This window comes from Pempheris klunzingeri, chromosome 13 (genome assembly GCF_042242105.1).
Source record: "Pempheris klunzingeri isolate RE-2024b chromosome 13, fPemKlu1.hap1, whole genome shotgun sequence".
NCBI classification, from domain to species: Eukaryota; Metazoa; Chordata; class Actinopteri; order Acropomatiformes; family Pempheridae; genus Pempheris; species Pempheris klunzingeri.
In genome coordinates, this window is record NC_092024.1 from 24,894,144 (window position 1) to 24,919,818 (window position 25,675).

At 45.4% G+C, this 25,675-nt stretch overlaps 1 protein-coding gene across 1 annotated transcript; it reads right to left on the minus strand.

Annotated features, from left to right (window-relative positions):
* Positions 1 to 376: 376 nt before the first annotated feature.
* On the minus strand, positions 377 to 24,681 carry ehd4 (EH-domain containing 4). The gene is made up of 8 exons (XM_070842052.1): positions 24,150 to 24,681; positions 18,696 to 18,872; positions 14,994 to 15,091; positions 7,339 to 7,505; positions 7,023 to 7,156; positions 6,802 to 6,913; positions 5,893 to 6,057; positions 377 to 3,989 (listed from the first exon to the last, which is right to left on the minus strand). The coding sequence occupies exons 1-8, from the start codon at positions 24,377 to 24,379 to the stop codon at positions 3,432 to 3,434; spliced, it is 1,641 nt and encodes a 546-aa protein (XP_070698153.1). The 5' UTR covers positions 24,380 to 24,681; the 3' UTR covers positions 377 to 3,431.
* Between the last annotated feature and the right edge of the window lie 994 nt (positions 24,682 to 25,675).

Sequence of the window (25,675 nt, forward strand, 5' to 3'; positions counted from 1 at the left end):
AGCTAGGCTAGGCTAAGCTAGGCTAACAATGTTCTGACTCCAGCTACACAGACATAAGGTTGATTTCTATCTGAATTAGTCCAAATCTAAATCAAAGAAAGAGGAGAGGAACATTTTTACTGAAGACACTACTGATAATATTCTAATAATAATATTCACAACTCTTTTTGTTCAAAGATTACACTCTAATAAATAAATAAATAAGAAATGATTATTCCTCGAACAAGCTGACAACACAAACACCAAATACGTTTTCCCAAAACTCTTGACTCTTAAAATGTTAAAACTAATGAAATGTTTGTAAGAAAGAACTCATTTTATGACATTATTGTATATTTTTGATGTAGAATCTGTAGAAGTAACCAATAACTCTGAATTTAGTGGAAGAACGAACAATATTTTCCTTTTACTTTGGAAGAAAAGCAGAAGGTCTCCTGAAATGAAAGTACAAACTAACTCCGGCCACCAGAGCATGTTGAGTACTGAATAGACTTTATTTGTCTCCACCTCAGGTGACCAGTAACACATTCAAACAACAGGAATATAAAATACATCAGTCACACTTTGCTGAACGTACAGTTGGAGGGAAGCATCTTTACATACAGACAATAAAAACGTTCCTGCTGAAACCAGACAGCTGGTTTTTACCTTGATTCACTGAAATCCTGTATTTTATGGATCTTAAAATGAGGGACAGACAGAAGTGATGACATTACAGACAGAATAGTTTCTGGCCAGTGCTATAAACTTGACCTTCTACTGGGATGTTGGTCGTTCTCTGCATGCTGAAGGCACCGGACAGAAGCCGCCCAGCTGCTGAACCCTCGGGGACGATCACAGTCCCGTCATAGAAACAGAGGGCATCAAAGAGGGCGTCAGACGAGCTGAACCAAACAAGGCACTGCTGTAAAAACACATTTTAATCTAGAGAGGCTCAGAAATGAACAGGCACTAACGGAGAGACGTGCAAATACAGCTTTGAAATAAGCAAATATTTTACTAACATCCAGAGCGTCAGACCAACAAGGGGGTTAAAACGACCGAACCCACCGAAGTGGGCGACCTCTAGTGGAAGGAGGACGTCTGGGATCCACATAAAGAGCCATAAACCTTCACCGTGGAGCTGCTAATGTCTCACTTTCAGATTCATCTTAAACCGCCGCAGCTTCACGTCTTTTAAGCAACGGACGTTCTCAGCGTTGTAACATTTAAACACACCATCTTAAGTAGAAGTGTATCTACTCTGACGCAAGCTAGCAATGTTAGCACGTCTGGCTAACTAGCTTACAACCTTCAGTAGTGATTTTACTTCCACGACCATGAGTTAGCGTTAGCATATCATACAGTTCCACCTGGTCTTTATTTTAAATGGGAGAGTTTATACTTATAACAGACTCATGGAGCTAACGTTAGCGTAATTAGCTAGTAGTGGAAAAACTGCAGGCATAGCAACATTAGCTGAGGGTGGCTAACAGTAGCTAACAGCCAGTTAGATGTTCCTTAATGTAGAATTTTATTTTTGACATTTAGACAGTGAGGGGTTAGTGTGTAATGATGTAACAGGTTTTAAAGGGTTGGGACTTTACGATTTGGCCAAAAGTATGTGGACAGCGTGTTTGTCCTGGTTTGTTCCAATCAGGAAAAACCTCAACGTCCCAGCATGCAAAGTTCTTCCAGCTTCCAGCGTCTTTTTCCTGTTTCAGTTGTTTTCCCCAGTTTGATGTGGAAGAACTTGACCTCAGCCTCATCCAACACAGACAGACCTGATCACCGTCAGTGCTCGACCTCCCTGATCGGATCAAAACCCTGCAGCAGTTTCAACATCTGGAGGAAAGACTGACACCAGAAGAGCCGTTTAACGTCAACGTTAGCGCTCACGTGTCCGCATACTTTTGGCCACGTGGAGTTTTTCCACCTTTTAACATCTTGGCATCAAGTGTTTGTCTCCATAGCTCCCCCATAAGGAGGAAAGTCTGCAGTCAGCAGGGGTCAGAGGTCACCGCCGCTCCTCCGCTCTGCTGCTGTTTACAATGCGAGGAAACTGACACAACACGTTCCAGGACGCCGTCCGTCCCGGAGGACGAGACGACGGCGAGCTGCGGCGGCAGAACGAGCGGCGCTTCCACCGTCATCTCCTCCGACTGCGTGCTGTTCAAACAGGACGGACTCTGACCTTTGACCTGTGGCGACCCCGTAAACCCTGCGTCCTGGTTCTGGGACTAAGAGGACGCTAAGTAACGGCTTCCTGCGGTGAAACGTGGACGTGTGAAGGCTTGTAGACTTTTCCTGATCTGGTTACGTCACCTTCAAGTGTTATTTCACCTTTTAGTCTTCAGGAACAGACAAATATTTGCTGTTTACAACTAACAATATTTTTGAAAATGTAAATACAACCATAAGGAAATTGTAATAAAATAAGTAAATAGAAAAAAAAAGATTTTTCTTAAAATGCAAAACTCTTAAAGAGTTTAACGATGAAATTAATTAGGACCTGCATGCAGATTTAACTGAAGAAAACCTCCTGGAATGTGTACAGTAAATATACATATATAAAACAAAAGTTGATTTAATTTGAAGGTTACTGTCTTCACTTTAAAGGGGAATCTGTTTTTACAGTTTGGTGCCTAAATGACAGTTATATCGCTCTCCTCAAAGCCACCAGACTCCATTCACAAAAACAGTAATTTTAGCTTGGAGGACACAGGACTTTGTGTGACAAACTAACCCTTTAAAACACTAAATTCACACTAATAATAATTGTGCTTACTGATGTTAATAAATCCTTTTTGTTTAACCAGAAACAGCCGTTCAATGGCTCTCTTCAAAGTAAACCAGCAGCTCCTGTGTCCTGTTCTCTAAAATCCCTGTTTTAGTGAATGTAGTCTGGTGTGTGTGCTGTTTGTGGTTAAACCAAAAGGATCTTCCAGGTCTCTCTCTGTAGGGATCCTTTCCATGATGCTGTCACACACTTAGAATAACAATTCAGACATACAGAGGCCTAAAATTAAAGAAAATGAAGGCAGGAAGTTGGTTAAATATCAAGTTATTTCTTTGGAATGCTTTCCTCTTTCAAAATAAAAGTGTCCAAATTAAAGCAGAATTAGTAAAACATGAGGCTCTGTCATATTTCTTCTTCTTTGGTGCCTTGAAATCAGCTGAACTGTACAATATATAAAATCTTACCAAAATAAAAGTGTAATATAACGTAACCTCCCTCCGTCACTCAGCCCGTGTGTCTGCTAGCTGGTTATTTGAACGTGTGATTAGCGACTGAGCTCGTGATGGTTGGTGGTCGTCATGGCGACGAGCTCCTTGGTGTGTAAATCCTTAAAACTTTAACCTCTGACCTTCTGTCCCTTTGCTGTGGTGAATTATTACATGTGGATCTCTCATGTCTCTCGTGCGGTCGGCGGCGGCGGCCTGTTGGCGCTCTAGTCCTCGCTGTGGTTGTACATGGCGTCCGCCGTGGGGTTTTTACGGTGGGACGGGGGCACCAGGTGGGTGGGCAGCTCGTTGGGCAGCTCGTAGCCCTCCAGTTTGACCTTAATGAGGTGCTGGGCGAGGGCGAACTCCTCGTCGTCCAGCATGCCGTCCTGGTCGCAGTCGGCCAGCTTCCAGATCTTCCCCAGCACGGTGTTGGGCAGCCGTGAGTTCATCATCTCCTTCTTGGCGTTGACGCCGGTGATCTTGCCGTTGACGGGCATCAGCATGTAGAAGATCTCGTCGTAGCGGTGCTTCTCGCGGCTGACGATCCAGTCCTCGGCGTCGGCCCCGGCGCTGATGCCCTCGCCGTAGCCCTGTCCGAAGGGCCCGTCCTGGGAGCCCTCGAAGGCGCCGCCTGACACCATGGCCGGCGGCGCCTTGGACTCCTCCTCCCGGATCATCGCCATCAGAACGGCGATCTTTGTGGCCAACATCTTATCCACCGACTCGATCAGCTTCATCTTCAGAGACGGGAACTTACTGAAGTCGTAGTGCTGCAGCATCTCCTGCAGGAGAGACGTCAACGTTAACAACACGTTAACAACATGTTAACAACACGTTAACAACACGTTAACAACACGTTAACAACACTTTAACAACACGTTAACAACATGTTAACAACACGTTAACAACATGTTAACAACACGTTAACAACACGTTAACAACATGTTAACAACACGTTAACAACACGTTAACAACACGTTAACAACATGTTAACAACATGTTAACAACATGTTAACAACACGTTAACAACACGTTAACAACACGTTAACAACATGTTAACAACACGTTAACAACACGTTAACAACACGTTAACAACATGTTAACAACACGGAAACTCAACTTTTTAACCCTCTGAACTCTGATCTAAACAAGACTGTATGCATGTTTGTGTGTACACTATACTTATTATAATATTTTTACTGCTTTACCTCACTGTCTTTTCTGACAGGGAACTGAAGCCGTTACTGCATGTGGCTCTCTTCAAATCCACCAGACTTCATTAGCAAAAACAGCAATTTTACTTCACAGAGCACAGGAGTTGTCAGAGTAGGTGCTTTGACTTTTGGAGTTTTAACATGTTAGTTTGAATCTGAACTAACTCTTTAAAAACACCAAAGTCGCTCAATAACACAAACTTACTAACAGATGGAGGCGGCAGCAGAGCAGCCGCTCCTGTGTTCTGCAGGATAAAATTACTGTTTTTGTCAATGGAGTCTGGTGGCTTTGAGGAGGGCATAAACAAAATGTCACAGCAGACCCAGAAGCTACGTCCACTTCTGTGACACCGTCTGTGTGATAAACACGTCACATACGATAGACTGATCCACTATGAGGCCACGGCTTGAGCCTGCTTCCTGTCACATGACCTCACAGGTAAACAAAGCCCATTGGCTGAAATGCGAAAAACAAAACCTGCTGCTCTCTGCAGCTGCGTCCTTGGCTGACCTCTAACCACAGAACACGAGGATCCAGATCACACACAGCACACATCAGAGTGTGTGTGTGTGTGTGTGTTTGTTAGTGTGTGTGTGTGTGTGTGTGTGTTTGTTAGTGTGTGTGTGTGTCTTGAGAGAACACATCTCACCAGGGGGAACTGAAAAATGTCAAACATCCTCTTTCGCCAATAATCCAATAAAGACAAGCGTAGCTGGGGAACACACACACACACACACACACACACACACACACACACACACACACACACACACACACACACACACACACACACACACACACACACACACACCTGCAGCATCCACAGAGCAGCTGCAGAGGGCTCAGCTCCTCTCAAACCTCCCTGACATCAGTAAAAATGTCCTCACTGTCCTAAAGTCACAGTTTGTCCTCAGGCTGTTTTGTTTTCAGCTGAACATAAGTGACGTAAACCTCAACAGTTCATCATCTTAAATCCTTCGCTCACGCCTCCGTGAGACCGGGGGGGGGGGCATATACTTACTTAAGTTCATAACACCACAGTGCAGACATGCTTAAGTTTAAGGTATGTAGGGACTGCTTTACACAAAACACCTTAAATATGACACTTACGTTCTCCTTAGCTGATCCCTTATTAATCCCTTAACGAGGATTCTGGAGTTGAAAATGTACGTATTTGTTTTATTTGTGTATTTACTGCAGTGAAAGAGGTTTTACAGCAGTGTAATTGTATCGTTTCCATGGAGACTGTTTGTCTACCTGCACTCACACCTGTGAGAGTCAAAGTACCTTAGATTTTATTTCCCTTACTTTGGTTGCAAAGGTCGTTTAAAGATCTTAAAAGGTTAAGGCATTCCCTTTAAGTTTGGAGGATGATTTTACAAACTGTCAGCATGATATTTTTGTCCCTAAGGATCATGGGAGATCAGCTGGTTTGGCAGCTGTGATGTCACCTCCTGTCCGGCTGCGTACCTGCATCTTGCCGACGTTGGGGAAGTCTCCAGGGCTGATGTGATGCTCCCTCTGCAGGAGGGTGTAGATCTCCGGGAGCCTCATGATCAGCTCCTCCTTCTTCTTCTCCCGCCCGAACAGCGACGGCATCTCCTTCTTCAGGTAGCTGATGATGTAAGCGTGCACCTGCAGGGGCGAGAGGCGTTCGCTGGCCGTCAGGAAGGCTGAGCGCTTTTTAAAACTACAGTCACATCGATATCACTGTGGCCTCAACAACAGAACAACAACAGCTTGTATGTAAAGGAGCAGTCCCACATGAAGAGAAATCCTCCTGTTCTCTGTGGAGCTGAAACAACTAAATCTGACTGATCTCATAGTTTTTTACAGCTCCTCAACAGGGAGCCGCAAACAGCCGTTATATCGCTCTCCACCAGACTCCATTCACAAAAACAGTGATTTTACCTCACAAAACATGGTAGCTGCTCGTCTCCTGCTGCCTCGGCCTGTTTGTTTGTGTTCAGCAAGATTAAATCACTGTTTTTGTGAATGTAGTCTGGTGTGTGTGTGCAGAGAGCGATATAATGGCTGTACAGTCTTTGAGCTAAGCTAGGCTAACAGTTTCCACCTGCTTACAGTCTTTGAGCTAAGCTAGGCTAACAGTTTCCCTGCTTACAGTCTTTGAGCTAAGCTAGGCTAACAGTTTCCCTGCTTACAAGGCTTATTTTGATGTGTGATGTCAATATTTTGAGATATTAAGTTGAGATAATGTTTCTTATTATAACACACAGCACTTTGGCAGACATCTGTTTCTGTCTGGGACATAAACATTCCAGGATATTCCCAAACTTCCAGGTCCAGACCGATCTCAGCACAGTGGGAGGTTTAACCTGAGGGTCGACTCCGGTCACAGCGTGTCACTTCCTGTCTCACCTTGGCCAGCCGCGCTCTCTTGATGAGGTCGTTGAGTTTACGGAGCGCCGCGTTTCTCGGGAGGCTCTGGATGTCCCTGAAGAGGTCCTGAGACTCCGCCTCGAAAAGACGCCTGAGGAGGAGTGAAGGGATGAAGAGGAACAGGTGAGAGAAAGAACAAATAGAAAGATAACTGATAAACGAATGACTGATTGAACAGAACTGTATCCTGGCTGTCTCACCTGTTCTCGGTGTTCTGCAGCGGTTTGGCCCAGAAGGAGCCCAGGTAAACTCTCACCACCTCTGGAGTGTTGATCACCTTCCCCAGTGACCACATGAGGGCGCCGTACACCCGCATCAGCTGCTGCGTGTCCACCTGAGAGCACAGGTGAGGGACAGGAAGTCAGAGCCACACGGGTGAGGGACAGGAAGTCAGAGCCACACAGGTGAGGGACAGGAAGTGAGAGCCACACAGGTGAGGGACAGGAAGTGAGAGCCACACAGGTGAGGGACAGGAAGTCAGAGCCACACAGGTGAGGGACAGGAAGGTCGTCCTACCTGGTCGGCCTTGTTGAGGACGACTCGGATCTTGTCGTCTTGTCCTTTGAAGGCTCGGATGGCCTCGGAGAACTCGTCAGAAATGTCCAGTTTGTGGGCGTCGAACAGCAGGATGATCCGGTCCACCCGCTCCCCGAACCACCGCAGCACCTCCGCAAAGTCATAACCTGCAGACCAGGACCACACGAGGACCACCTTCATCATCATCATCATCATCATCATCACCATCATCACCATCAAACCAACCAATCCAAACAGAAGTCTGATTGGATGGAAGTCAATGAGGAAATGATTGATCAGCTCAGTGAACAGTTTCTGCTCTCAGTCTCTAGTTTACTGTCTTCTTCAGTTCATTTAGTCAGTGATGGTCCATTTAGAGGAAGATACACCAGGAAGAGGGGGCGGGGCTACCTGCTCACTGACCAATCAGAGGAGGGTCCTGCCTTATGATGTCATCACACCTCTGGTTGTCCATGGTGTTAAAAACCCCATGGTGTGCCCCCCCCCCATTAGAGAATAACACTGATGTGCTGCTGGAATAAACCACTGACAGTCTGCAGGGGGGCTTTTATTTTGAAAACTGAGCGGATCTTTATGAAGGAGTTACTGTTTTAGACACCAGAGAGCACAGAGGGCACAACAGCTGCCCTGCTGTGTCTTTAAGTGTGTGTGTGTGTGTGTGTGTGTAAAGTGATCTGTGGCGCTCTGGGTGTGGTTCCTCTAAAACTGGGTGACACTCGGCTCTGAACTGGAAACTAAACGACAGCAACAGAAGAGCTCAGATCGTTTACTTCAGTAAAAGTGCTCATAGGTTTACGCCTCATCACCCGGTGGTTTAAAAGGAGGACTATTTCTTGGCAGGGAAGCAGAAAGTGGCCACACAGGTTTAGAGATTCCTGCCTCCACCCAGAGACACACTGATGGTGCTGAATGTATTAAAGCTGAACTAATCTATCCATCTAAAACTACAGACCGACTTCCCATCATCCTCAGCTGTATTCTCCTTTGACGTACTTCTGTATTTATACAGCTCTTAAAGGTCACCTGTAAAGTGTACAGTTTACACTACACACACACACACACACACACACACACCTTCAACAAACACTTCAGCATTTAAAATGGCTGCATCACAGCTGTTTAAACCAGCCAGAGTAACAAACAATAACACAAACAAGCTTCTGTGAGCATAAATGACTGGTTTTGTCACTTGAGTTTGGTGTCATTAAAGACTAATTACTAACTTTTCCAAATTAAAGGAGAACTTTAATGGTTCTGGTTATTTTTAAAGTGCTCCCCTCAAAGACACCAAACTCCATGAGAAAAACAATCATTTTATCTTGGAAAAACACAGTACTTCCTGGTCTACTGCTGCCAAGATTGTTACATTTTCTTTGTGTTGTTGTGCGAGTTCTGTGTTTTAACATGTTAGTTTGGATCCGAACTAACCCTTTAAAACTCCAAAGTCAGATAATAACAAAATGGAGGCAGAGCAGCAGCTCCTGTGTCCTGTTCTCTAAAATCCCTGTTTTAGTGAATGTAGTCTGGTGTGTGTGCTGTTTGTGGTTAAACCAAAAGGATCTTCCAGGTCTCACTCTGTAGGGATCCTTTCCATGATGCTGTCACACACTTAGAATAACACTCTGGAACTGGTCCAGTAGATCACCTCAGCTGTCAGTCATTTAGACACCAGAATATGGACAGAGAGGGCCCATGGTTAGAAACAGTGGTGTTATCCTTTAATATTGATGGAGGGATTTCTGGCTCAACCTCACCTACTTTGACCCTGAAGAAGAAGCGGAGCTGCTTTGGTCTGAGAGTAAAGACGTTTTTGGAGTCTTGACGTCTTCAGACTGACATCGATGTGACTTGGCTTTTCCTCCAGAGGCTTCGTTACGCTACGAGTTTTACAGCCCGGAGTCGTCTCCTCGTGAATAAATGATGTGTGATGGTGTGCGATAGTCCCCACAGCGTCACGTTACACCTGCAGGTTCAGGCTCAGGTGTTTGGCTCAGGTTTGTCCCAGGAGACGTGATGCGGAGTGAGTGAGCGGTAAATACACCTACGAGATTCATCACAGCCGAGCGCAGACAGAAAACACCTGAGAGACACATTAAAGTCTCTCCTGCTGGGTTTCATGAGAGGAATTCCTCGGAGGTGTAACTGTTCTATTACAGGACGACTGATTACTTCACATGTTCCACTTCCTGTTCAAAGGGAAACGCCTTCAGTCCAACAATACTACTTCCTCTTTGGTGCTGTAACTTTCTGTATTTGTGTCTTGGAAAGAATGTGTGCAGAGTTCAGCAGGGGAAGCGTGTGAATAAATGAATGAGAGCCGATAGTTTCTCATTGTGTGGCTGCACGACATTAGAGCTGCAACAACAACAATGACTTTCATCATTAATCAAGGAAATAATCAGCAGATTGATCAGTTACTCATTCGATCTATAAAGTCTCAGAGTTCAAGGTGACGTCTCCAAATGTGTGAATTAGATTGACTGTATAAAGAAGCGTCCTCTGATTGGTCGGTATCAGTCTATAAAGAGTGTCGGTGTCCTCTGGGTCTGAACAGTGAAGCCTTAAAGAATGCATCCTCTCTAGTGTCCAGCAGGGGGCGACTCCACTGGCTCCAAACAGAAGTCTGATTGGATGGAAGTCAATGAGAAAATGAGCCGATTTCTCTCCTGATTTATCAAGTGGAGACCGTTTTATACCACTGACTCAGCCTGTAGTGACACATCTGTAGTTATAGAGGATCTTTGCTCGCATGTAATGTTGGTCATTGAGTTCACTTCCTGGATCAGGGCTGGTGGAGAGAACCAGACCAGTGAAACCAGAAACCAGGACTGGACCGAGGAGGACGGAGCCAGGAGGAAGAAGAGAGGGATTGTTGGCTGAAAGCCCAGGGAGGCGAGTTAAATCGGATTGAAACATTACAGTAAGGCTCAGATCAATGACTCACTGAAACACAGAGATATAAAGCCAAGAAGAAGAAGAGAAGAGGTGAAGGGAAATGAAGAGAGAAGAAGAAAAAATCAAATAAAGAGATAAAGAGAGAAGTGAAGAAAATAAACGATACAGAGTGAGGGGAAGAGAAATGAAGGGAATAAACAACGAGTAGAAGTAAAGAGAAACTGACATGGGAAATAAAATGAGGAAATTGATAGAAGTGAAGGGAAATAAAGTGAAGGAAGGATAAATACAGAGAAATGATGTGAGAAAAAGCAAAAATAGAAGTGAAGGGATGTTAAAACTATGATAAAGGAAGTAAAAAGAAGGAGATAAGAGGGGAGATTAGGTGAAGTAAAGAGGGGAGGACGTGACTGAGTGAACATAAGTGAGGAGAAGTGAAGTGAATAGATGCATTAAAGAGAAAAGAACAGAAGAAGAGGCAGAATTCAGCACTCGTTATAAATCCTCCTGAAGCCTTTAACTGAAGGGATGACGACGCGTGAAATGAATTTAAAAAGGACTAAGAAAAGTTTCCTGGCCCGTGACGCTGCAGCCGGACTCTTTCTGACCAGAGCCGAGCGGGCAAGCAGCCGCTCCACCCTGCAGACGGTCTGCAGCCTCTAAACACACGAGGGACGACATGTTTCTTTACGTCCACAAGGCATTAAAGGACAACAGCATCTTTAAACCTGGTCCCTCTGTGTCCTCATCCTGGTGTGCGAGTGACTGGTAGGTAGTAAAAGTGTTGGAACTGGTCCAGTAGATCAGTAGATGATCCTTTGGGACAACTGCACCTGATCACAGTAGGTCCACTAAAAGAGCTTGTTTGATCCACTGACAGGCTCAGAGTGTTATTCTAAGTGTGTGACAGCATCATGGAAAGGATCCCTACAGAGAGAGACCTGGAAGATCCTTTTGGTTTAACCACAAACAGCACACACACCAGACTACATTCACTAAAACAGGGATTTTAGAGAACAGGACACAGGAGCTGCTGCCTCCATCAGTCAGTGTGTTTGTGTTATTTTGAGTCACACAAATATTAAGTTGGATCCAAACTAACCCTTTAAAACACCAACGTCACACAATAACACAAACAAGCTAACTAATCAAGGCAGCAGTAGACCAGCCACTCCTGGGTAAAATGACTGTTTTTGTCAATGGAGTCTGGTGTGTTTGCAGAGAGCTGCTAACAGTGTTTTTAACTGTATTCTTACTCTGTGGTAATGATCTGAACACTTCTTCTGCCTCTGAGCAAATCACACAGCAGCCGTGACTGAACCAACGCCAGGTGGTTTGGCAGGTGTCTGTATGTAAATCAGCAGCAGGACACACACACACACACACACCACACACACACACACGGTCCAAACTGTTGAATATTAATGAATCAGATAAAAACACGAGTGGCAGCTGATCACACTGAACCTTCAGCGCCTGAATGGAGGAGTTTAATCTGTCAGTGACGCTGATGACGTCAGCCTGCCTCTGTGTGTGTGTGTGTGTGTGTGTGTGTGTGTTGAGTCATAGTTGGCATGTTCAAAAACGTTAGGAGGAATTTAGCCTCAGCTGAGCAGCTCTAAACACTTCCAGATGGAGGGAACGCCCAGCTGCCTCTTCCTGTGGCCCTTCGTCCCTCACTATAATCCTCCCTCCCTCCCTCCATCCTCCCTCCATCCTCCCTCCATCCCTCCATCCTCCCTCCACCCGTCCAGCTGAGGCTTTTAACTGATGCTGTCATCCAGACTGACTCAATACAGCAGCAACAGGACTATAGTTTCAGTACAATATCTAAAAAATGAAAGCTAGCTCACACTGATCAGATCCAGGTCTGAAAACATGATCAGTGTTTTTAGCCAAGCTAGCAGCTCTGTGAGTGTGTGTGTGTGTGTGTGTGTGTGTGGACGTAGTGCTGCTCTGAGCTAACCGCTAACATCATCATGCTAACATTTATGGTTTTTTATTTCATCTTCATTCCCACCCTCCCGCTCAGACGCCACCCGTCATCATCGCTCCCAGTTAGAGGTGGTCAGCGGCTGTGAGGCCGTCACTCCAGAGCCCCGGGAATAAAGGGATGGAGACGTTTGTCATGATGCTTTGGAGACGGTAGAGTCATTTAAGTAACGTCAGCAGCAGCCGGTCACTAACTAGAACAGAAACCTAGAGCAAACTAACCAACTAACTAACTACATAAAACAGCTTGTTCTGACATTAACCAGGAGAATCATCATCATCATCATCATCATCATCTATCTACAGAGGGTCTGAAATCAAAATCACACCAGAAGAAAGAGGTGACTGATTCATTCAATCATTGATGACATCGTTAGTTAAGCTAGTTAAGCTAGTTAGCTCTGGTGAGGAAGCGTTCAAACAGATGAACTGTATAAAAACCACCTTCTTCCACCTTCTCTCCAAAATAAGGAGGAGCAGAACCGTTAAAGTCTCGGTGACGTTGTGACTCCTTGCAGGACTAGTTACAAGCTAAGCGGCTAACAGCAGGACATGCTTCTGTTCTGTGAACGTTAGTGAGTGGACTTGAACGCCACACGGGCCTTCCTCTCTCCCTCTCTCCCTCTCTTCCTCTCTCCCTCTCTCCCTCTCTTCCTCTCTCCCTCTCTTCCTCTCTCCCTCTCTCCCTCTCTTCCTCTCTTCCTCTCTCCCTCTCTCCCTCTCTCCCTCTCTTCCTCTCTCCCTCTCTTCCTCTCTCCCTCTCTTCCTCTCTCCCTCTCTCCCTCTCTTCCTCTCTTCCTCTCTCCCTCTCTCCCTCTCTTCCTCTCTCCCTCTCTCCCTCTCTTCCTCTCTCCCTCTCTTCCTCTCTGCTGACTTCCATTTGCCAGATTTGTAACAACTTCTCCTGAGCAGCAGATGATTTTGCTCTCCTCTCCTCCTCCGGGGAGCTGTTTGGATTCAGACCACAGCTCCATCAGCTCCATCAGGACCCAAGCACGTTTACTCCAAATACTCCTACAAATATCACATAGTTGACTGTTTTCCTCTCTGGCTGCTTATTACTTCTACTGGTCCACACTTATCTGACTTTGGTTACTTCACAAATGAAGGTTTTTGCACTCGAAACGATTCCAGCATCATCACACATGAACCTGTAGAGATTCCTTCGATTACTGCTGAACGCTCAGGAAATACTAAAATATAAATATAGCTGCTTTCCTGAGAAATAAAACTGAAAATAAAGTTCAAAGTTCTGCTTTTAATGCCTTTAACTCTTCACTTTAAATATGTCACCAAGTGTTTTACTGCTGCTGAGACTGTACGCACCTTTATTGAGGCTAACTTTAAGTTTGTAGAGTGATTTAAACACTTGTAGGGTGCGTACAGTGTGCTGAACCTGCTCCTCCTCAGTAAGCAGCGGCCCTGATGGTCGGATCATGTGGGGACGTTGTCAATCAGTTTCTCTGGTTTCAGATCTGCATTTATAAACTCTGTGGTCAACGATCGGCATCAGCGATTCATCAGAGGAAACAGACTGACACACAAAACAGGAAGTGAGACAAAACCGGGAAAAAGAATTTCACAAGAATGTTTTACTGTTTCAAGGAGACGTGTGAAAGCTGTACGTCCGCTCTTTTCCCCGATGGTGGACAGTTTACTGACAACCTACTGTAACTTTGGTATAGACCTGGTTCTTATTCATACACATCCTGGTGTGTGAGTGACTGGTAGGTAGTAAAAGTGTTGGAACTGGTCCAGTAGATCACCTCAGCCAGCAGCCACCAAACGGGCTGCAATGGCTGCAACGTGATCCTTTGGGACAACTGCACCTGATCACAGTAGGTCCACTAAAAGAGCTTGTTTGATCCACTGACAGGCTCAGAGTGTTATTCTAAGTGTGTGACAGCATCATGGAAAGGATCCCTACAGAGAGAGACCTGGAAGATCCTTTTGGTTTAACCACAAACAGCACACACACCAGACTACATTCACTAAAACAGGGATTTTAGCTCACAGAACACAGGAGCTGCTGGTCGACCATTATTTTGTTATTATGTGACTTTGGTGTTTTAAAGGGTTAGTTCAGATCCTAAATAACTCCTGTCAACCCAAAGTCACACAATAACACAAGCATATTAACCAATCAAAGCAACGAAAGACCAATGTTCTTCCATAGTAAAATTACTATTTTTGTCAATGGAGTTTGGTGTGGTACACAACTATTGTGTTGGATCCAAACTCACCCTTTAAAACACCAAAGTCACACAAACAAACTAAACCATTGAGGCAGTTATAGACCAGCAACTCCTTAAAAAAGTTCACCGCTAGTTTAGCCAGTCACAGCACAGTATGGGAGGGAGCAGGGAGTCTCCTCACGACAATGTTTGACCCATGTCTGCACCGGTGGCTGCTAGCAAGGCTAAACACAACATAAGGTGTAAAAGCCTCACTGAGCATGCTCAGTGGGGCCCACGACCTCTGACCTCTGTCTACACTTTAACTGATGACTGAGATTCAGTATGAGGAAGTGATTCTGCAACATCTCAACAGAAGAACGTTTGTGATGAGCTTAGTCAGCTCACACACACACACACACACACACACACACACACACACACACACACACACACACACACACACACACACACACACTCTCACACACACACACACACACACACACACACACACACACACTCTCACACACACACACACACACACACACACACACACACACACACAGTTCATACCTCTGCTGATTCGCTGTTTCTCTCCAGACAGGATACCAGGAGTGTCGATGATGCTGATGCTCTGAAGAACCTGATTGGGCATCTGAGAGCAGATGAACCTGAACACACACACACACACACACACACACAGACACACACACACACACACACAGGTGTAACACGTTATTATCTCTGAATTGTTCCTAGAGGACGTTCCCCTCCTCTGATTCTAAAGCTGGACCCAATAGATCATCTTTATCGATCGCTCTCGTCCCGCCGAGCCTGAATCCTGTGTTTATGTTCCTCACGTCACGTTCCCGCTGTGTTCTCCTCCTGATTAATGAGCTCAGCTCGCTCTATTGTTCCAGTCAGGAAGGATCCGGGTTGTTCCACAGAGGTGAAGCTCACTCGTCTGTCAGAGAGGCTGGGTGTGACCTGTGTGTGTGTGTTTATCTGGAGGATCTACTCACTGGATCCTCTGGGGAGGCATCAGTGTCTGACCCACTGTTTTCATAATCAGATTATTAATCTGCTGCTTCTTTAAAAGAATATGAATCATTTAGAGCTTAAAATACAATCTTCAGTCCAATGTGACGCCTTCAAATGTCTCCTGTTTGATCAACAGTGAGAGACCCAAACACATCCAGCTTTTACTGAGACATGAAACAGAGAAAACCAGCACATCCAAACTACTGAGACAAGGACACTGTGAGACATTTAAAGGAGAAGTTTTAAACCTGGGCTCTATTTCTACACATTTTGATGTTAAAATGACTAAATGTCAACATTATGGAAAGGATCCCTACAGAGAGAGACCTGTAAGATCCTTATAGTTTAACCACTAACGGCTGTTTTATCGCTCTCTTCAAAGCCACCAGACTCCATTCACAAAAACAGGGATTTTACACAGGAGCTGCTGGTCTACTGCTGTCTTGATTAGTTAATTTGTTTGTGTTATTGTGTGATTTTGGTGCTTTAAAGAGGTCGTTCGAATGCAACACAATATTTGTGTAAGACAAAATAGCTCAAACAGACTAACTGATTGAGGCAGTGATAGGACAGCAACTCCTGTGCACTGCAAGGGAAAAAAAGCTGTTTTAGTGAATGTAGTCTGGTGTGTGTGCAGAGAGCGATATAACAGCTGTTTGTGGTTAAACCAAAAGGATCTTCCAGGTCCAGACAGACCAATCATATTGGATCACAACATAATAGTTGCATTTTTTGGACAGAGACAGGCTAGCTGCTTCCCCCTGCTTCCAGTCTTTATGCTAAGCTAAGCTCAGCTCTCCGGGTGTCTAAGAGCTGCCTGTCACTGCGTAATGAATATGAAGGTTAAAGTTAAATTTAACTTCAGAAAGCAGCAGCAGGCGGGAAAAAACAAAACCACTGCGCCAACACGAGGTGACGCACACACACTTCCCCCTGGAAACAATAACTTATTTTGGTTGCTCCATCACACCGGGACGAGATGAGATTCCTGGTTAAAGGAATGCCTCGGACACACACACACACACACACACACACGCACGCACGCACGCACGCACACACACACACACAGTTCGAGGGTCGACTGTCCATCCACTTCCTCGCTGCTGCTCTTAGAAATATTTTTGGACAGAGGAAATACACCGGACAGAAAGTTTTAAGCTAAATTTAAACTTGTGCTATAATCTCTGAGGAATCTGACAGCCAACAGTGTGTGTGTGTGTGTGTGTGTGTGTTTACATGTCAGTCAGGGGTGAAGCGGTCAGTTCCCAGGTTGGGAGTGTTTGAGGAAGGCAGTGACAGGAGTGTGAGGAGCTGCCAGGATCTGAGTGTGTGTGAAGAGTCAAAGTGTCAGAAACAGACCTGCAGCTGAGATTATTTTCATTATCGATCAATCATTTATCCTTAGAAAAAATTAGAAAATCAACAAATAAAGAAATTCTGTAAATCCTAAATGTATAAAAGAGCTTGTTTGATCCACTGACAGGCTCAGAGTGTTATTCTAAGTGTGTGACAGCATCATGGAAAGGATCCCTACAGAGAGAGACCTGGAAGATCCTTTTGGTTTAACCACAAACAGCACACACACCAGACTACATTCACTAAAACAGGGATTTTAGAGAACAGGACACAGGAGCTGCTGCTCTGCTGCTGCCTCCATCAGTCAGTGTGTCTGTGTTATTGTGTTACTTTGGTGTTTTAAAGGGTCCGTTTGGATCCAACACAATATTTGTGTGACACACAATAACACAAACTAACTGTGTTCTGTGAGGTAAAATTACTGTTTTTGTCAATGGGGTCTGGTGGCTTAGAAGAAAGCGTGATATAAACAGCTGGTTAAACCAAAAGGATCCATATAACAGCTGTAGACTAAAACTATAATAATGAAACAACTGAATTGTGACTGAAACTATGAACTTGTTGTCTGTTAAATAAGTGGATCAGAACGAGGTGTGAACACAGCAGATCATTTGACATGTTGATCTCCAGCTTCATTAATCACTGTCAGCCGTGATCATTAAGCCTCTTCGTACTTCTCATCGTGCAGCTTGTGAAATCACCCCTGAATTAAACTGGGTGATGTCAGAAGACGTCATGTGAGGCGGAGACAGAGCAGCAGAGTGACGGAGTGTGACTGAACAGGAGGAGCTCCCGCTCTGGTCCGCAGATAGCCGGCGCTTTAAAGGCTGCCGGCTGTGTTTCATTGATACAGGACACAGTGGAGGGTTCAGATAAACACCAGGCTGCAGACTGATGACACACTTTAGACCTCCGAGCTCCACCCAGCCCTCAAAGACTTGGACCTTCACACTCCTTCCAAAATAATCCCATTTACTTTGAACTGGGGTCGTGTTTTCTCAGTTGGTGCCGTTATGATGATTGATGATTGATGGTGGAGCTGCAGAGCTTCATGTTTCTCCACAGGAACCAAAGCTCCCACGGCCCCAACAGTGGGGAGGTAAATCACTGTAACACCCACGGCACCGAGGGGAGAATTCAGATATCATTTCTGATCATCCATCGCCTGAAACCTGTCTGGGTTTTCTCTGCCTTTCATTAAATCAGATGATATATTCATATCTATTTATTTTATTTTCTATTTTTATTATTTTATTTATTTATATATTTTGGTCTTGTAATTTTACGACAGTCTTATTTAGGGATACTATACGATAGTTACAGTGAACTATTTGAATAATCTTCAGATAGTTCACAAAATATCCTCACAAACAGCCATTACATCGCTCTCTGCAAACACACCAGACTCCATTCACAAAAACACTAATTTTACCTCACAGAACACAGCAGTCGCAGGTCTACCACCATTTGGTTGTTACGTGACTTTGAAGTTTTAAAGGGTTATTTCAGATCCTAACTAACCCTTTAAAACACCAAAGTCACACAATAATACAAACTAACTAACTGATTGATGCAGTGGAAGACCAGCAACTCCTGTCTTCTTCCCAGGTTAAATTACTGTTTTTGTCAATAGAGTTTGGTGTCTGTGAAGAGAGCATTTTAAAAATAGTTTTAAGTTCTCCTTAAATTCAATCAGGAGCAACGGGGGGGATTCACATTATGTTTTTATTTAGTTGCTCTTGTTATGGTTTTGTTAGGATTGTTAGCGGATTAGAAATCAACACAGTTGGGTTCATGGTTTCCTCCTTTAGAAACACTGGACAGATTCTAAAGACAGACACAGAAGCACGTTCATCTCTCCATGTTTGATGTCTTTACCTGTTGAGGAAGGAGTTCCCGAACGCGTTGAGCTTCCTGAAGGGTCTCTTGGGGTCGACCACCAGAGCGTTGCCGGGGACGACGCCCTCATTCTCGCCGTACATCACTGCGATGAAGCCGTCGGTGGTCGGCTCCGGACCGATCCGCATCCCCGGGAAGTCCTGTTCCAACAGGTACCTGGGGAGAGACACAGACAGACAGGTGAGGTTTGGTGCTTTGGCCAGTCAGCCTCCCCCCTCTCCCCCGTCTCCCCTCACCCTCCGCGTCGACTCCCACAATCCTCTCTGTTTTTTTAAATGTGCTGGAAGAGATTCAGCAGAATCTGAAAACATTTAAAACCCTTTAAACCAAAGAGGCTTTTCCCTCCAGATCCTTTGATGTGAGCGCGACCTGGCCGACCTCACACCCGTCACAGAGAAGTGAGAAAGGAAGGAAGAGATGGAGGAAGGCTGCAGTCAGTTTCTGTCCCCTCGCTTCCTGTTGTGGCAGCCGGACAGACATCAGAGGGGGATCGGACGGAGCCGGAGGACCACAGCTGAGAGCGTCGGGATTATTAATCCATCACACGTCGTCACTCAACGCCGTCCACGTGTTTTCTGCCCCCGCAGGAGGATCTGCTGGGGAGCGAAACATGGGGCCGAACCCCGTCATGAGCCTTTCTACTTGTGCACTAGTTGGCGATGATTCTGAGGAACACTTGTGTTTTCTACATGTAGTTCACACAGAGGGGACTGAAACCGAGCCGGTCCTGTTGGAGCCAATAAATACTGAGCAACAGTTACTTTTACTAAAACTGAACTTGCCTGAGAATCATCACATTTCTAGGTTTTCTTCAGTATCACAGTCCTCCACTGGCAGCGCTCTGTGTGCTTACGGCGACACCACAAACAGGAAGTGCTAACAGCCTATTCGGCACACTTCAATGGGATCAGTTTGCCAAAATGTTAGAAAATCGGCTAAAATCGTAAATCACATAATGAGAACCTGCCCATAGCTGCAACAGCTGAGGTTAGCTTCAGCAGAGCAGGTCAAGATACGAGCTCAGGACTTAAAACCAGCGACCAGAGCCAGAAGGTGGCGTTAAGATCACCTGTCAGACAGTTTAATGTGGGGCTTTGTTGACTTTCACTCTAACCTGAGTTAGCTAATGCAGCTAATGTAGCTAATGCTAACTAATGCAGCTAATGTAGCTAATGCAGCTAATGTAGCTAATGCAGCTAATGTAGCTAATGTAGCTAATGCAGCTAATGTAGCTAATGTAGCTAATGCTAGCTGATGATGCCGCTATCAGTCACATCTGTTGCCGCTTTGTGTGATTACATTTCTGGGGACGCTGTTAATTTAAAAGGAAACTTTATCGACAAAGCTCCAGTCTGACAGAAGATTACTGAATAAAATCCACAAATGTGATCAAAAAAAGGAAAACAAGCAGAAACTCATCAACAGTCGGACTGCAGCGTCTCGGCCAATCAGAACACACCAGGTGACCCAGGTGGTCCTGGAGCCAATAACCCCAGCACACATGACGGCAAAGAAGAAGAAGAAGGAGAAAAAAAAGAAGAAGAAGAAGAAGTAGAAAAAGAAGGAGAAGAAGAGGAGTGAAATATGTCGACTCTGCAGTTTACTGGCAACCTGCTCCCATGATTCATTGCATTCTTTTCAGTTCCCATGATTCAAAGCATTCCTCGGGGCAGGGTGGGGCCTCAGTAGTGGAACACACACACACACACACACACACACACACACACACACACACACACACACACACACACACTGTAGCAGTCATTACTCTGCAGCTTGTGTTGGATGGAAACTGATTTCAGGTCAGTTCTGTTGTTTCTGGTTCGTTGCCAAAACGTACGAGTGTTTGTACCTGATATGAAAACACACACACACACACACACACTCTAACTCAAGTGTGAACATGTTTTCCATTGTTGTATGTCCCTCCAGGCCACCGTAGAATTCACCTGTTTTTAAAGGACGTGCTGATATTCTGGCCACAGTGAGGCTGCTGCCTGCTGCTGCATTCAAAGACACTCGGCCTTCATCTGACAAATAGTGTCTTAGCAGTGTTGTGTTTACACGACATTCAAATGTCTGGAGATCAGAAGAGTTAACGATGTTGAGCATAAATTACTGACGGTGTGCAGAAGCTTTGTGTCTCTGCCCTCAGGCGGCCGGCGGCCTGCAGGCAGCTGTGTGCTCGGCAAAGGAAAGGACGTGAAGCCAGGCGGCCGTTTATGAAACGCTAACATGCAGAAATATTAAGTGTTATTTGCTCACATTGCCTTGATAACACAACACAACACCAGACTGAATGTTTGTCTCTTTAACCACTGAACTGCAGCAGTCGTGCTTCGGCCACATGAACCTCGGGCCGTCTGGAGGCCGTCGTAGCTCAGAGTCGTGACCGAGCCGGCCTGACGGAGTGCCTGCAGGTCGCAGCTCGTCTCCGACAGTTCAGACCGGCAGCTCTGCACGTGTGGGTGGTTATCAGCAGCTTCAGACGAGCGGGCTTATCAACACGAAGGCGAGTAGTGCCCCGATAACCAAATGCACAACGTCTGGCTGTCTAAACTGAAAACACGCTCCATTCATTTAAGTTTGAAGCCGAATTTACCACAAGACTTGATTCATCTGTCGTCACATGAAGCTTCACCACTGGAGGACTTTAACATGAAGTCTGGCCTCAACTTTCAGACAAAACAAAGAAAAGCAGGAAAACCTGCATGTTTAACAAACTGGAAGCACAAAGTGTTCCGGCTTGTTTGATGTTAAACACTTCAGCTGAAACGTGTCAATAACCTGAGAGAAAGTGCAAAACTCCACTGAAAAATCTGCCTTTTTAAGCAACTATTATTATTGTCAATGTAACATCTGAAGCTCAGGACCTGCTGTCTTTATTAAGGGTTCATTCACCTGATCTGCCACTTTAAGACACTTCTAGTTTCTTTAACTGTAGACCTGCCTGGTAAACGTTATGGCAGCCAAACGTATCACAACAATGGTTTCATTAGTGTGACTCAGACTCAGAGCGAGAGAGCTTTAAATCGGTACATTTTCAAATGAAGTCTGGCACTAACGTCCTCGGAGGTGTGGCCTGTGAGAACACCTGGTAAAGACTGTTGTGCCTGTATGAAGCACAAAGAATACAAGGTACAGGTCGTGTTTTATGTGTCCACAGTGCCCCGATACAGAGCAGGATGTGATGTCACAGGTCTGATCGAGGTAATCAGGAAGTACAGAGCTGAGCGTTAACGTAAACGTTCGGTGAGAGCGAGGACGTGGTGCGAACAAAACACAGTGAGGAGACACAACTAAAAGGAGAGAGAGTGTGTTAGTGTGTGTGGCCCTGAGCAGCTTTAACAGTGGGGGAGGGGTGAGGGGGTGGGGGGGGGGCAGTGTGCTGATCAGCTCTTTATCTCGTGACAGCGTGCCGGCCTCCAGGCACCAAACAACCACAGCCAGGATCAAACTTAACTTGAGCTCCAGTCTGGATTTTCTAACTTGGTTGTTTAAATCAAAGATCCTCTGTAACTACAGATGTGTCACTATAGTGGTATAAAATGGTCTCACTTCCTGTCTCCTGAGTGGGCGTGGCCTCCAGGTGGTGTGGATGGAGGGAAGCATCAATAATGTGAACCCCAGCTGACTCCGCCCTGTTCAGTGTTTATCATCAGTCAGACTGGAGCTCAGTGCAGGTTGTAGTCAGTAAACAGCAGTTAGCCTGCTGGTACTCGACACCTTAGCCAGCCTACTGGTAGGTACTGAAAGTGTTGGAACTGGTCCAGTAGATCACCTCAGCCTGCAGACCTTTAAGATCCTTTTGGTTTAACCACAAACAGCCGTTATATCGCTCTCTGCACACACACCAGACTCCATTCAAAAAACCACTTATTTTACGTCAGAGAACACAGGAGCTGCTGGTGTGCTGCTGCCTCTATCTGTTAAAGTGTTTGTGTTATTGTGTGACTTTGGTGTTTTAAAAGCTCATCTCTGATCGAAACTAACCCTTTAAAAACACCCAAATTATGCAAACTCCTATCGCTCTGCTGTGAAGTAAAATTACTGTTTTCGTGAATGGAGTCTGGTGGCTTTGAAGAGAGCAACACAAAGACACCGTTTGGTTTGTAAAAATGGTGAAAATTGTGAGAAATGGCGTCACGATGAGCCCAAAGAACCTGTCAAAACCTGGAGAGTTTAATTTACAACAAAACATGAGATTTAATCTGTAGAGTCACTAAAGTCATCAGGTAAACAAAGTCAACAGTACAAGAGTTCCCTCTGAGATGTGGTGGAGTAGAAGTAGAAATACTCAAGTAAAGTACTTCAGACTTTAGATCTGATTCTACAAACACTGGAAGTATCACGACCGCCTGCCGGGGCCTCAGATTAAAGGGACAGCCCGTGTAAAATAAATACACAGAACAATGGCAGATCAGTTACACTGCAGTGACAAACCAAAGAAACACAGAGAGACGATCTGATGGAGCTTCCAGCCCACACACCTGACAGGACTACAGTACCCATGAGCCTCAGCTGGTGCCAACTCCTGATTCAGGCTTTACAAATCTCTGCACACATGAGGACAAACTGGCTTCCAGAATCCAGATTTCCACATCGAACATCAGATCGGGGAGGAGGCGACAGGCCTGGTGCTGACTGTTCGACCCCCCCAGGATGAGGGAGGTGAAACCCAGTAACTCCTCGTGTCCCACTTTGAGTTTACAGAAAGCAAACTTAAACTGGTGGCTTTGTTTGAGCTCCAGACACACAAACATGTACATGTTACTCCCATAATGACTCCAGTCAGCTGTGTGTGAGCAGGTGGACAGTAACAGCTACACACTGTGTAAACCTAAAACTCATGTTTCTGTCAGACTGCCAAAGTCAAGGGACACTTGTGCCGAACTCCTCTGAAAAAGTATTATAATTAACATCTTTTAGCTATTTGGCCATTTGGCCGTACTGTAAAGAAACACTAGAGGCATGTGTTTTTAAATAAGGGTATGTTCTCCACTTCGGCATAAACCACAACAAGCAAACACTTCGGGTTTTAGTGACATGTCAAGTTTCTTTGGATTGCTTCCATTGCTGCCTTCAACCAGAGCGCGCCGAGAGGCAGCAGCAAGCACCGGGAACTAAACCTACAAATGTTCTTTTTCCTGACGGACAGATCGACTTTGGTGGATTATAAGTGGCCGAATTTACCACAAATAAAGACTCGTTTGTTTGACATCTTATATGATGCAAAGCCACGTCTGTATCCTCATCTACAACTAAGAAATCCTTAAATTGGCAGAATTATACAAGAGGTCTGGTGCTGAGTAAGGGTGGGTGTCGTAAACTAATTTAACACCTGATAAAGGTGACACCCAGCCCGCCCCGCAGTGATAACAGCGGCTCTACACGCAGGCTCAGCGGGCCCCCGCGGGCCCCGGTGGTGCGTACCTGATGAAGGTGGTTTTCCCGGTGGAGTACTGGCCCACCAGCAGCACCATGGGCTTGCTCTGGAAGTCCGCGGGCTCCAGGGCCGGAGAGTGGAAGTCATGGAAGAGGTAGGTCTCCTCCAGCGGCAGCAGCTTCTTGGTGTACAGGCTCTGCAGCCCCTCGGTCACAGTCTGGTACATCTCCCCGTCCTTGTTGCGTCCACCTTGCTCCTGCTTCACCCAGCTGAACATGCCGCCCGACAGACACACTGACGCACAGACAGACAGACGGACAGACAGACAGACAGACAGACGGACGGACGGACGGACGGACGGACAGACGCACTTCTCCTCCAATGAAACTCCAACTTCCCTGTTTCGATGTTTCAAAATGTTCCGGCTGTTTTCGGCTCCACTCGTCCTTCACTCTGAGCGGAGGAGAGTGTGTGTGTGTGTTTATATATGAGTGTGTGTGTGTGTGTGTGTGTGTGTGTGTGTGTGTGTGTGTTTATATATTAGTGTGTGTGTTTATATGAGAGAGAGAGTGTGTGTGTGTTTGGCAGCTAGGTCTCCGCTGCTCAGCACACACTGCCTCCTCTGTGTGTGTGTGTGTGTGTGTGTGTGTGTGTGTGGTGATGTGATCGGTGCCTACCTGGGGGCACCGCCCTTCCCCCTGTGACGCAGCATGAAACACACACACACACACACACACACACACACTTGTTTATTATTAGAAACACAGTCTCTGCTTCTCATCTTGCATCAGTTTCAGAATCTGCTAAATTCTCAATGAGGTTCTGAATGGAGATGATCTGCAGCGATTAATCGATCAGTTGTCAAACATTTAATTAATCACCACCTGTGAAGGTGATCGATTATTCGTTTTGAGTCTTTTATTGTTTCTTTTTAAAGTCTCTGCTTCTTAAATGTGAATATTTGCTGCTTTCTTTTGGACATTTGGTCATTGACACACAACCTGATAATCGATTAATCGATAATATAAATAAAGGTTTTCTGCAGCCTCAGATTAAAACACTAAGTCCTCAGTGGGCTTTTTAAAACCTTTTATTTTAACTCTAATGGCTGGTAGGTGATTTCTCCTTTGCTTCACATCACTCAGTTACAGATGAGTTCAGTCTGATCGAAGCGGATCTATAATGAGTCATGATTTATCAATCATTAATAAAGGCCGACTTATTGGAAGATCTCAGAATCAACGTCAGCAGGAAATCTGTTTCCATCTAAAGTGGTTTTGATTTCTTAGCTTAATAAAGTTTGTAGCTGCAGGTCATTCAGAGCTTCTGTCTTCATCATCATCATCATCAGCATGTGTCTGTGTCCTGTGGCGCCCCCTGTTGGACAGATCACTCACACACACACACACACACACACACACACACACACACACACACACACACACACACACACACACACACACACACACACACACACACACACACACACACACACACACACACACACACACACACACACACACACACACACACACACTCTCACACACGCTCTTTGACAAGAGCCTGAGGACAA

Coding starts and splice junctions, on each gene's coding strand:
- ehd4 (XM_070842052.1), bottom strand. CDS start 24,379: ATGTTCAGCTGGGTGAAGCAGGAGCAAGGTGGACGCAACAAGGACGGG. Junction 18,873..24,149: donor GGGAAAACCACCTTCATCAG/GTACGCACCACC, acceptor GTCTCTCCCCAG/GTACCTGTTGGAACAGGACT. Junction 6,058..6,801: donor AGAGAGCGCGGCTGGCCAAG/GTGAGACAGGAA, acceptor TCGCCCCTGCAG/GTGCACGCTTACATCATCAG.